The following is a 13,085-nucleotide window of genomic DNA, read 5'->3' as shown; positions in this document are numbered from 1 at the left end:
TTTTCCTTGACTTATTCTGCCTATCCCTTAAGCTTATTTTTTCATTCTTGTTGAGAATATCAGGAAAGTTTTTAGAACAGCTGCTAAAACTTCTCAACTCCAATTGCTATGAACTTAAGAGAAAAAGAAAAAGGGACATGAACACTAGCTATTGGATTCTTGATCTTTGCCAACACACAACCAATTTGGTATTCAAAACACTATAAATTTATCAGAGAGAGAGAGAGAGAGAGAGAGAGAGAGAGAGAAAGAAGTCAACTTGATCTTTACCAACTTCAAGTCAAGTTGATACTGTTCATTTGTGCTTATCTTTACATCCCAGCCATCACTTTACCAAGCTTCTCAAGTCACTCACCAATAAAAGGGCATTACCAAATAGAGCATGAAACTTCAAAAACAAGGCAAAAGTTACTTGTGGTATAAAACTATTTATTGTATTTGGTTTACACCACTAGAACGATTTGGAGTTCACCAGGTTTTTTGGTAACATTTTGGATGAAAATGTTGGGGTTCACTAGATTGCATTATTGGCAGTGCCCTTTGTGAGTGTCAATTCTCTAGAATTTGTGACAACTCCTTCATTTTGAGTGGATGGGACAAGAATTAAATCCCAAAGGGCACTTCTTTTTCATAGTAAGAGCACTTCCACCCCAAAGGGCAAGGTCAAGGCAAAAGGCAAGGTCTGTCACTATTCATATGAATAGTGACAGCCCTTGACTTTTTTGTTTCCACCCCTATGGGCAAGGGCAATTACTATTTACTTTAATTTATTTTCTATTTTTTATACTTAAACGATTAATTTTGATAAGATTTTCGGTTGCCATGTGTCACTATTTATTATAAAATTCTCATCCTACTCACTCATCATACAATTTAAATACTCCCGGTCCTCATAGTCCAACACAATCGAGTACAAAGACGGCTCAATCATTGGTGGAGGCAGTTCCACCAATCACGACATGGCGGAGTATTTTCCTTCGAATGACGTAATCCTGCCATTATTTCCTCCACAGAACGCACTACGGGAACTGATTGCTGGCATTGTTCACTTGAGGAGCTATGTGTAATGGTTTTCTTCACACAATTGAATGAACCACGTGTAGTGAATTCTGAACAATTCTTCACAACGTCCCAACATTGGTGATTTTTGAATCTTTTATTACCTTGGCCAATGGCACAAAACCACATTTGTGCTTGAAGAATCTATTTAAAAATTAAAATTGGGAATCCAATAAAATATAAATAAATAAAATATGACATTAAATTGAATAAAACGGCAATTAGAAATTTGTTACCTCGTCGCCAAGATTTTCACAGCTTCAAACCATTTCCCTTGCTTTTGCCAACGCATCTCTCCATTTCCCTAACTCTTTATTCAAAATTTTCCACCTACTAGCCAATGCCATTTCGGTCCAAGTCGAACCCGATCTTTCACAAAATTCTTCATGAATTTTTTTCCACATATGAGAGAAATTCATCTCATTGCCAGTGATCAGGCAATGACCAACTTTGACCCAACACTCACACAACAAAATATCTTCAACGGTTGTCCACGTGCCTCCGACTTCAATGGAAGATGCCATTTATTTTTTGATACAAATGGAATTTAGTGAATGAGAAAAAATTTTGGTGTGGAAAGTGAAAAATATTTGAAGGAGAAGAATTTGTATGAAAATTTGTTTTGGAAAGTGAATAATATTGGTAGGTATTTATAGAAAAAAAAAATTCATAATTTTTTGGTATTTTTTAAAAATCCCCAAGGAGAAAAATATTTGGTGTGGAAAGTGAAAATATTTGAAGGAGAAGAATTTGTATGAAGATTTGTTGTGGAAAGTGAATTATATTGGTAGGTATTTATATGAAAAAATTTCAAAATTTTTTGGTATTTTTTAAAAAAAATTCGAATTTTTTCCTATTGGATTTCTCAGATATCCATGATCGGAGCATCTAGGAAGCGCCACATGGCTTCTTCTCGTTGGTTTCTGTCAGCGGTTGAATTCAAATTTTTTTTACCGCTGACGTCAGAGACGTCAGCAGCCTTTGGGCCACAGCCCAGGCGATTCTTGCCCGTGGGTTGCCTGGATTGATGGATCCCACCCCTTGCCCAGGTTGAATCTTGCGCGCAGGAGGGGTTTTCGGGGCCTGGGGCCCTATTTTGCCTGCCCTCCCCCTTTGCAATGGAAGTGCTCTAAGAAATGAGCTGAAGTCACTTTATGGGGCATAGAAGTTTGGGACTTGAGCTAAAAAAGGGAAAGTTTGAAGGTTCTCTGTACATGGGACAACTAGTGAATTGAATCAAATAATGACATGCGGTCCATGCACCTGTGTGACATCAATTACAATTATTGGGACAAGTCCCTAAACAAACAATTTATTTCTCTCATAACTTTGTTACATATACATATTTCGGGTTACGTGCCGGGGACCAGGGTCCAAATTTTCCCTATTACCTCTCAATTCAACATCCACTATGATAATAGTGACATTCACATGTCTAGTGTCCCAAGTTTTTTTGTGGTTCAAGCTGGATGGGTTCCTCTAGGATGCATTATTGCTGACGATGACTTAAAAACCTCTCAAGAAGTGTCAATGCTCTTTACAAGAATAATAACTTCCATGCAAGTCAATCACACATTATCACATAATAATATGTGATTAATTTAAAATTTCGTTACAATAACATTCCGATACGATATAGGTAAGTTTTTCTCCTCCATGAAAAGCATGAGTTGGTTAAAGACTCAAAGCCCACTCCCTCTCCCTGTCAGTTGACCGAATGTCTGAACACAGTTTGAATATGAAGAGAAATTACATGAAGGAGGAAAGTTTTATTAATATGATGGTAAAGACCCACCTAAGACACCTTCTTGGGATTTTTGGTTTTATTTGTTTCCCATATTAAAAAATATATATATAAATATATAATTGGGATATGTTGAACTGCCAAAAACAATTATAATATTTTGATGAAATTTTCAAGGCATTATATATGATTGGTGATTAAACGACAAACAAAAACCCAAAAAATTAGAGCTAAATTACTCTCTTAAAGCTGTCAAGCACAACAAAATACTGAAAAATTAATCATGGTCCCTGCAATTAATATAACAATTTTAACCACTAATCCTTCAGAGCCAAGTGTTCTCATATATGTTTAAGGATTTCATAATAAAATGTCAAAGTAACATGATAAGCTTGAATCTCCAATACAAAATTCGAATTAAAAGTTAACCATGAGAAAAATAAATATTTTTGAGGAATATGAAAAGGAGTTGAGAACATTTTGCTTGCAGAGTGAACCAATTTGCTGGAAAATCTGTCACTGGTCCCACAGGGCATGTGCTCCACTATGATCAATGGTGATGCAGATCAACGGCTCAGATCATCACAGCAGATATGTTGATAGCAAATACAAGATACTGATTTTATATATTTATTTAGACAGTGATTAATTAGTAGAATTTCTTGTAGGGAAGATATGTATGAGGTGGCAGTTGCTTAGTATTGAATATTCATGTGTATATGGGCTGCATCCATTGTCTTCTTCCCTGAAATCCAAAACCCACATGAGATATTTCCATGGCTATACTTGATGGTACTTCGACACTTCACCATTATCTAATGCTGTCTTCTGCCAAAGATTCTATTACAGTAGCCATATGAATTGGTCAATTGATTTAAGTTATTTCATTATTATGTTTAAAAAACATATATATATATATATATATATATATATATTTATATATATATATATTTATATATGTATGTATAAATATATTTATATATGTATGTATAAATATATATTCTGCAGAAGTTGGTGACAAGATTGTAACAGAGGTCAGAGCAATTTGGAGACATAATTGGACCAAGTTGAAGGTGGCATATGAACAAGCTTAGAATACTCAAATATAAGTTTTTCTCCTCTTTTTTTTTTTTTTTTCACAAGAGATATTGAAAGTGAGAAGAATCAAACCTAGAACCTCGGATGCAGGTGTAAATGCTATCTTATCTACTTGAGCTCGAATTTGAGTTTTTTATTTTGGGGAGATTGATATATATGTACTGTGCTAACTACTATGTTAACATGAACACCCCAACCCTCATAAAATATAAAGAAGGTGGTTTCAATTCAAATCAGTGGACCAAGCAAAATCTATGGTGAGATTATTGAGAGTCTGGTGGTGAGGGCCCTGAAAAGTTTTATGTGAAATTCATGGCATGGCAAACCTTATGGCCTACCAATATTTGAACTGGTTTGTTGGAGGAATACTAAATGTTCACATGAAACAAGAAAAATGGAAAATGGTTTTGTAACCAGTAAACAAACATATATATTACCATGAAAAAAGAGAAAAAGGGCAAAAGAGAGACCAAGCAAGGGGCAGATGGAAAAGCTTAGAGAGAGAGAGAGAGGAAATAAAGCAGATGGGATAAACAAAAACAAAAATAAAGAAAAGCAAAGAAGAGCAAAGAATAGCAAATGGATGCAAAAGATGGTCTCAAAGCACACACTACTCTATTGTCTATTCCCACATGGGGAACAAAATAGCTGAACTGTAGTTTCTCTTATGCGATTGGACACCATGCCTTCTTTATATATATTCTCTTTTTTTTCTTTTCCTTTTTTCTTCTTATTTAAATGCTTCTTGTTTTTCTAGAGAATCATAAAAGCCCAACACAAGACCTCTGTTTTTATGCACCACTCACATTCTTTCTCTAACTTTGGAGCTAGGCCCCCCTCCCCCCCCTATCATGGCTAAGCAAATCAACATAGAGAGTGATGCTCAAGAAAACCTCCTTACCTCATCCTCCTCCTCCTCCTCCTCCTCCTCCTCAACAACAACAACAACTTCTGATTCTTTGGCTGATAAAAACACTCAAAACTCAGAGAATTGTACATCTAAAAAAGGCTCATCAATAAAAGGGCAAGAAGAACCAAACAATGAGAATGAGCAAGACAACAGCATGAAGAAGAAGAGGCAGAGAAGCAGTGATCAGAGTGATGGCAAGCACCCGACATACCGCGGCGTAAGAATGCGTAGCTGGGGAAGATGGGTGTCCGAAATCCGAGAGCCAAGGAAGAAATCTAGAATATGGCTAGGAACATACCCAACAGCTGAAATGGCAGCTAGAGCTCATGATGTGGCAGCTCTAGCCATCAAAGGTGCTTCTGCTTTTCTAAATTTCCCTGAATTGGCTCAAACATTTCCCCAACCAGACTCCAAGTCTCCAAAGGACATTCAAGCTGCTGCTGCTAAGGCTGCAGCAGCTGCAGCTGATGCTTCTGAGGAAAAGCAGATTATATGTGAAGCAGAGGCTGAAGAAGCAGAGCCCAGCAGCAAAGTCAAGCTTCCCATGTCCTCAAATTCCACTTTGTCCATGGACAACATTAATGCTCAAGAATCAACTAGTACTTGTGCTTCAACTGATTATGATGATGACAAATTGTTTGACCTTCCAGATCTTTTCATGGATGGCACAAATGGAAGTGATCAGTTTTGCTATTCTTCTTCTTCAACATGGCATTTGTGTGCAGCTGACACTGGATTCAGGCTAGAGGATCCCTTCTTGTGGGAGTATTAGCTAGTGCCTAGTGTAGAGAGTGAGAGACTATGTATCTACTTTTTCTTTTTCTTTTTTTATCAAACAGAAATAATTAAGTTTCAAAGTTCATCACATTTGGTCACTGCATGGTCCAAAAATAGACACCAGACCAATTCAGAAGAATTAACATTTGCATATTGGAAATGGGTTTTGTTCAGTTTTGGACCTGCAGCTGCAGAGATTTGAGATTAAAAAAAAATAGGAAAAAGAAAAGAAGAAGAAGAAGAAGAAGTGTGACCATTTGTTTCTTTTATTATGATTGGCCCTGAGAAAAGAGAAAAGGGCATAATCTTTACTGCAATGGACTATATGAGCAGAATAAACAGTCATTAGTTTCTTATTGCATGATTGAAGAAACATTTACTCTCTAGTCCAAGTTTTCTTTACCAAGAGGTTTGCAACTTTCATGGGGTTCAGAGAAGTTGACCATAAAGCTAGTCATCTTGATAGATTTAGATACTTCACAGATTTATGGAAATTTAATGTTAAAATGCTTTTAAAAAGCTACCCCCACCTTCTAAGGTTTACATTATGCCCTTCTTTCTTTTTCTTTTTCTTTCTTTCAATTTCTCTATCTTGTTGGAAAGATACTGGGAGGATGAATTACATCATGTACTAATTATGTCTTTACAAATCCTTTTCCTTTATCATCTTTTGAAAATTTAGGGAAACTGTTCTGCTTTATGCCATTATGCATTAGGAACACTGTGGCACCTATTTCCTTAGCTAATTAGAAACTACCCCCTTCTTTTTCTTTTTCTTTTTTGAGAATAAGCAATAATTGTATTCATAACTTAGGCATCAACAAGGGCGGAACTGTGAATTTTTCAACGGGTGGGCTAACTAAAGTTCTTGGCTTAAAATCTAATGATAATTTTTCTTGTACTTTATAGTTTTTTTTAGAAATAAAATATATATTAAAGCATATAAACCACGCTAGTTCATAGCTCAAATTGACTAATTTCCAATAAAATTTAACATAAAATAAATACCTGTGAAATGCACCCAAAAACACACATAGTATCAAAATGAAAATATGTTCAACAACAAAATTGAAATTCTACACATTCAAGTTGTACCGTATGATCCTTGAGATAATTGAGATCTTTTGTTATTGTGTATGAATCGATATTGTCGGCAAATACTTTTTCAATGTAGACAATAATAGAAACTGCTATAAACTCATTCTTCATATGAATCGCACCACGCCCACCCTTTGGACTACCTAATTGAAAAGGGTGTCGTTAAAATGAATATTGATGAAAACAAATTAAGAAAACAATAGGAAAAAATAAAAAAAGGTAGAGAGTTAAAGTCATGAGTGTTTACTAAGGGATTATTTCTTAATTGAGCAAGCAAATTAATCTAAAATCACATTAAAATATATTTATTATATTTTAATTTTAAAAAAAGGCTACTCGGGCTAGAGTACATGGTAACCTTTAACTTGATTCCGCCTGTGAGCATCAAGACCATCAGCCACAAGGTACCCAAATACAAATGTAGAAACTACCCCTTTTTAAGCTAAGCTTAAAGAGTCGCCTAATGTTCCAATGTCAAAAGATTAACTTCAGTGAAAAGTTTGGAATTTTATGTATAGAAGATTGTGATGGGTTGGTAGAGTCAGTGATAAAGCATTAAATCATTACCCACAGTAAGAGTTAATCTTATAAAATTATTAGAAGAAATTGATCACTCAAGGGGGTTGTAAAGTTCAAGTGTCAACTTGAAGAGGGTGAGGGCCACTCTATTTCTCTTCAATTTATATAATGCCACTAAAGAACAAATATTTGTTGAGCTAAACTCAAGCCTAAATAGTTAAACCATGTGAACACTTCAAGATTCCATTGGTGGTGGAAAAACCCATATATAGCTCAAGTGATACAATCCAATTTTGAGATAGTACTCATGTACTTGCTATAACTATTTCACCTAATTACAAGGGTTAACCTATTTCACATTTTCTTAATTATATAAGATTAAGATAATGAAATTAATTAAGGGGGATTCTAGAGAATGTAGACACCAATGTAGGTACCCAAAGCTAGGTGACAATATCATGAAACTAAATAAATTGGTAGGTTTAACAAATGTGAATATATGTAAATATAGAATTGTTTTTATAATTGAATTAATTTAATAGCAAAAACTTAAGGGCCCCATTGCTCCAATGTGCATTAGTGGTGAGTGATCTCACCATCATTATCTTCTTCCATCTTGTCTTCCCTCCCTTCATTTGCCACACTTAATTTGCCCATTGGACTAAAATTCAAGAGAGAGACAGAAAAATTGTTTATAGGTCCCCACATGTTAAATCTTCTTTGCATAACCACACTGGCAAGCGCTAATGCTAAAAAGACCCACAAGTATCTAATCATTGAGCTCCTATTTCATCTTGTATAAACAATAATAATAATTAGGAGGTAGCTAAACACTGCAGCATGAGACAAAAATAAGGACACCAAAATCCTCTCTAAATCCTCTCTCTCTCTCTCTCTCTCTCTCTCTCTCTCTCTGTGCTACAGTAAGCAATAAGGGTGTTGCTCAAAATGATAATGACAGTGCATAGTTGATGACAAACCTTTTTGATTAAAAAGATGATTGGAGTTTGATTTGTGGAATTTTCATGAAGAAAAAAAGTCATGGAAGCTGAGGCTCCTGTATTACTTGGTACTGACAGTAACCATCGTGTTTTTTATGGTTGGTTTGTCATCGCAATTAGAGACAGGTAAATTCTAGTAGTACCAAATAATTGCTCTTTACACATACAATCAGTCAGAATTAAAGACATGTGATTAACGTACCAGATTATTTGGTCTTGACAATCACTCAAATAATTGTCCTTTGCACTCACCCTAAGTTGAAGATGATTGGTTTTTACTAATACTGAGATATTACTCTTGACACCCTCTTTGAAACGATAATTTTTCTTGCATTTTATTTTATTGTTTATTGTTTGCACGCGGTCGGTCAAACACTAATTATTAGTTAATAAGTTAATATGATGCTAAATACTCGTTTAGATGTACTCCACAATGCGATCTTATAATCCAAATAATTCATTTTATATATTGTAGGTCAATTTTCAAGAATCATTCCTATTAAATATTAAACAAATTGAAAGGTCGTCATTTGATTATCATTGTGATTAGGTACTTTTGATTGTTTATTAAACATATTGTGATTTATTTGATCACGGTTAAATGGATAAACATTTTTATATTACTTGTCCAAATGTTATGCAACAATTGAAGCCGAAAAACTTAAGTTGCTAAGAAAATGGGTTATACATCTGCTTGTGAGGGATGAGATTTAAAAGTTACATAGCATGACTCCTTGAAACTAAAACTCCTATCATATTAAACAATCACTTATAAGCCCGTGGTTAATTAGAGAAACAGTCAACAATGTATATCAAGCTAGCTAGCACAAAGTAACTTAATCTTTCATTAACTAATCTCCATTCAAAGTTTCCAAGTATTTTAATTAATGAAGCATAAAATCGAACCTCACGGGAAAGAAAAAACATACATGCATATGATATTTACATATTGTTCTCCCCTTTTCTTTTTTTAGTACAAGCGATAGTCTAACTAAAGGGGATGAATAATTTCTCACACACACACACAACTAAGATGACATGGAGATTCGAACCTGACACCTCTTATATGCAAGTCAATGCCCTTTTCCACTAAATTAGACCTCGTTGACTCTCTTTTCTAGATATCCATCACAAAATTATGCATGATATGCACAATTTGTACCCTTAGGCCCAGTTTGGTTCATGAAAAAGGAGACTTGGTGATAGGAAATCAATTGTTTTCTCATATTTGATAAGTTCGGGCATGGGAAATGGTTGACAAGCACATGGGAAAGCAGGGGGAAAAGTGAAGCCCTCCTCTCAACTTGGGTTTTGTTTTCCCTCATCATGGAAAAGTTTGGGAAAATGAACCAACATTCAATGCACACTTTTATGACCATTTTGTCTCCATTAACAATTTAGAATTACAATATATCATTAAATGCACTCTTTTTTTATTTGATTTAATATGATATAATTGGAAAATTATACAAACTTTGTTTTCCATTCCTACTCAAAACAAACAAGGGAAAGGAAATAAAGTGAAATCTTCCAGTTACTTTCCCGGCATTACCAAACGTGGGAAAGAAATCTTCCATTTCTCATCCCTTAGGAAATGACATGGGAAGTGATTTCTCCTCAAATATGTTCCGTGAACCAAACAGGGCCTTATGGTTTGGGACATGTAACAGTTTCTTCATGTCTTTCAATTGGAACACCAATCATAAAGTTACAAACTGTTATGCATACCCCATAATATATGATCACCATAGTTGGCTTATACAAAGTATAAACCTCCAAAATCCTAATAATTAGTTTATAATATTTGATGATATTTTGTTTTGGTTACATTATTTGTCATAATTGTATGCTCTGATATTATTATTTTTAGGTTATTACTTATAATTAATTCATCAGTTGGAAGCATCTATAACATACTAACAAGAAAATCTTGATAATTTGCTCCATATATATACATATAGTACCATTGTTCAATATCTAGGTACTCAGATCTGGCATTGTGTCCTAGCATGAAAATGAAATCATTACCCCACAAGCATGAAGAATCTATTTTCTTTCTTGGACCAAAAACGAAAGCAAGCAACATGAGGGGACAAAGACAGTGAATACACATGAAGAATCTAATGATAAAAGATATATTGGTTAATTATTTCACTAATCATGGCTTAATTACTACTGCTAGCCAAGTATATTAAAAGATAATTAATCAAGGTTCATATCTAATGAATTAATTGGAAACTGCGATCGAGTTATTATTAGTACGTTTACAATGAGCAAGGAATCTCTCATTTCTTTTTAATTGACCAGTTGGAAAGAGAGAGAGGGGAATCAAATGCTTTTGCTCAATTAATCATGAGATACTTGTATGCTTTTGATGCATCCATGTTTCCTTTTTTGTGATAGAGAGATATAGGGGGAGACATGTTCGTTGCTAAATTGCACATTTTGACGTGATTAATTCTAAATTTTGACCCCGATAATAAAATTTCTATCTTCGCCGCTGCTTTCTTGTCTGAAATCAATGATGTCGGTTTAGGAACATAAGGATCTCTAAGCACTTATTAGTATGAATTTCGTCATACAACCCCACATGCAAATCATTTCCAACCCATAAGAAAAAAAGAAACCTCCAGTTTTATGAAACACATGTGCAAACCAAATGAGGTTATTCTAAACAAAGATTTATGCAAATTTGCATATATAGTGTGGTTGGTGATAGTTTGTGAGGGATTTCTTTAATTAGCTTTTAGCAATTTTTTAGTGCCATTTGGCCTCCAACATGTACTAGAAATTAAAATCTCTAATAAGATCATAGCATAAATAAATTAAGAGTGAATAAATTAAAGTACTAGTCTACTTGACTCAAAAATCATGGAATTATGTATTTTTTAGATCTTAAAGATATTATTTATTTTTTTTAAGAGAAATATATTATTATTAGTATAACAATAATTGAAAGGACAACAATCCAGTTTTGTGAATAAAATTGACATAAGCTGAGATTTGCTATCTGCTTTCAATCTATTTTCGTCTTCTTTTTTTCCGTTATGAAATCATTTTGAAATACAGAAATTGAAAGGAAAAGAGAATACAATTTTGGCCAGCCGTTTACCTCCATTGAGGGCTCGTTTGGTACACAGGATTGGCTTGGACTAAATTTAGTACCATGTTTGTTTTATCTAATCCTAGTCTTAGATGGGATTGCTAATACCGGGCCCACCAAAAACACCTCATTAGGAGGGGACTACTAATCCCACGTGGAAAGGGAGGATTAGCTAGTCCTAATGGTGACCAATGTATAAAATGCATATATTATATTGTAAAATTAATAACATATATTATTATTATTAAACTTACTTACACATATACTATAATGTACATATATACATGTATATACACATAAATATATCATATATGTATATATGTATATATATATACATACACATATATACATATATAATATATATAATATACATATACATATATACATGTATATTATTATTATAATATACCCATATACACATATACATATTAATATTATAATAATAGCATACGTGTATATATGTAATATATATTATAATATAATATACATATATTATACATATATTATATATATAATATAGCATACGTGTATATATATAATATATATATATATATGTATATTATATACATATACATGTATATATACCTATGTATGTATATTATATATATACTAGTATATACATATACATGTATATACATGTATATATGTATATTACAATATATATAATATATTGTAAAATACATATATATATATATTATAAAATACATATATATATATGTATGTATTATACCCATGTATATATTATAATATACATATATACACCTATATACACATATATTATATATGTATAATGTATGTATATATATATATATGTTATATATAAATATATAAAATATACATATATACATGGGTATAATACATATATATATATATATATATATATATATATGTATTTTATAATATAATATATATGTATTTTATAATATAATATATATATATACATATATATATATATGTATTTTATAATATAATATATATATGTATTTTATAATATATATATATATATATATATATATATACACATGTATATACATGTATGTGTACATATATATATACGTACATATGTTTATATTATTTATAATATACATATATACATGTATATACACATACATGTCACATATATTATAAAATACATATGTACACATACATAATATATGTATTTATACATATATACATATACATAGATAGTTTTGAAATAAAAAATAAAAAATCTAGTCCTAGTCCAAGCGTACACCAAACGCAAGATAAGTGTTATCCAACTTAGACCAAGCCAAGCCAAGCCAAGACAGTCCCTAAGCATAGTCCATGCCAAGACAGTCCCGTGTACCAAACGAGCCCTGAGAGAGCTCCCGCGGCGAAAGGGATTAGTCACTACTGTCGGCGGTGGATCCCTTGGATCTCACCTAAAAAAGGAAAAGAGAATACAATTTCTCATGAGGCTTTTTCAGAGAATCTGTTTCTACTATGGACCAAGGAAGACTTGTATAATGCCATTCTTTGGCATGTGAACATGATAAGGGGCAAAATAATTCAGTTGAAAGATTGCGTGCCATCAAGTCTACATGAATTGATATATAGGAAAATTTCTCTAAATTGTTTCACCATCAAACACTGTCACGTAATAAGATACAAAGTGGGATCACTTTTTTTAATCAACTCAATGACAAACTATATGCATCAAACTGTCCTAAAATGAATCAGTTACATCAATTTAAGCAAATTTTAAAATAATTGACGAAACTTATATGAATTATTTCTTTTTCACCATTTCATTTT

At 32.9% G+C, this 13,085-nt stretch overlaps 1 protein-coding gene across 1 annotated transcript; it reads left to right on the top strand.

Annotated features, from left to right (window-relative positions):
- Positions 1–4,565: 4,565 nt before the first annotated feature.
- LOC110755415 (Integrase-type DNA-binding superfamily protein) lies at positions 4,566–5,676 on the top strand. The gene has a single exon (XM_021956613.2). The coding sequence runs from the start codon at positions 4,753–4,755 to the stop codon at positions 5,581–5,583; it is 831 nt and encodes a 276-aa protein (XP_021812305.1). The 5' UTR covers positions 4,566–4,752; the 3' UTR covers positions 5,584–5,676.
- The last annotated feature ends 7,409 nt before the right edge of the window (positions 5,677–13,085 follow it).

Source organism: Prunus avium, chromosome 2 (assembly GCF_965620075.1).
Source record: "Prunus avium chromosome 2, drPruAviu1.hap1.1, whole genome shotgun sequence".
NCBI lineage: Eukaryota > Viridiplantae > Streptophyta > Magnoliopsida > Rosales > Rosaceae > Prunus > Prunus avium.
This window is presented reverse-complemented; position numbering and strand designations above follow the sequence as displayed.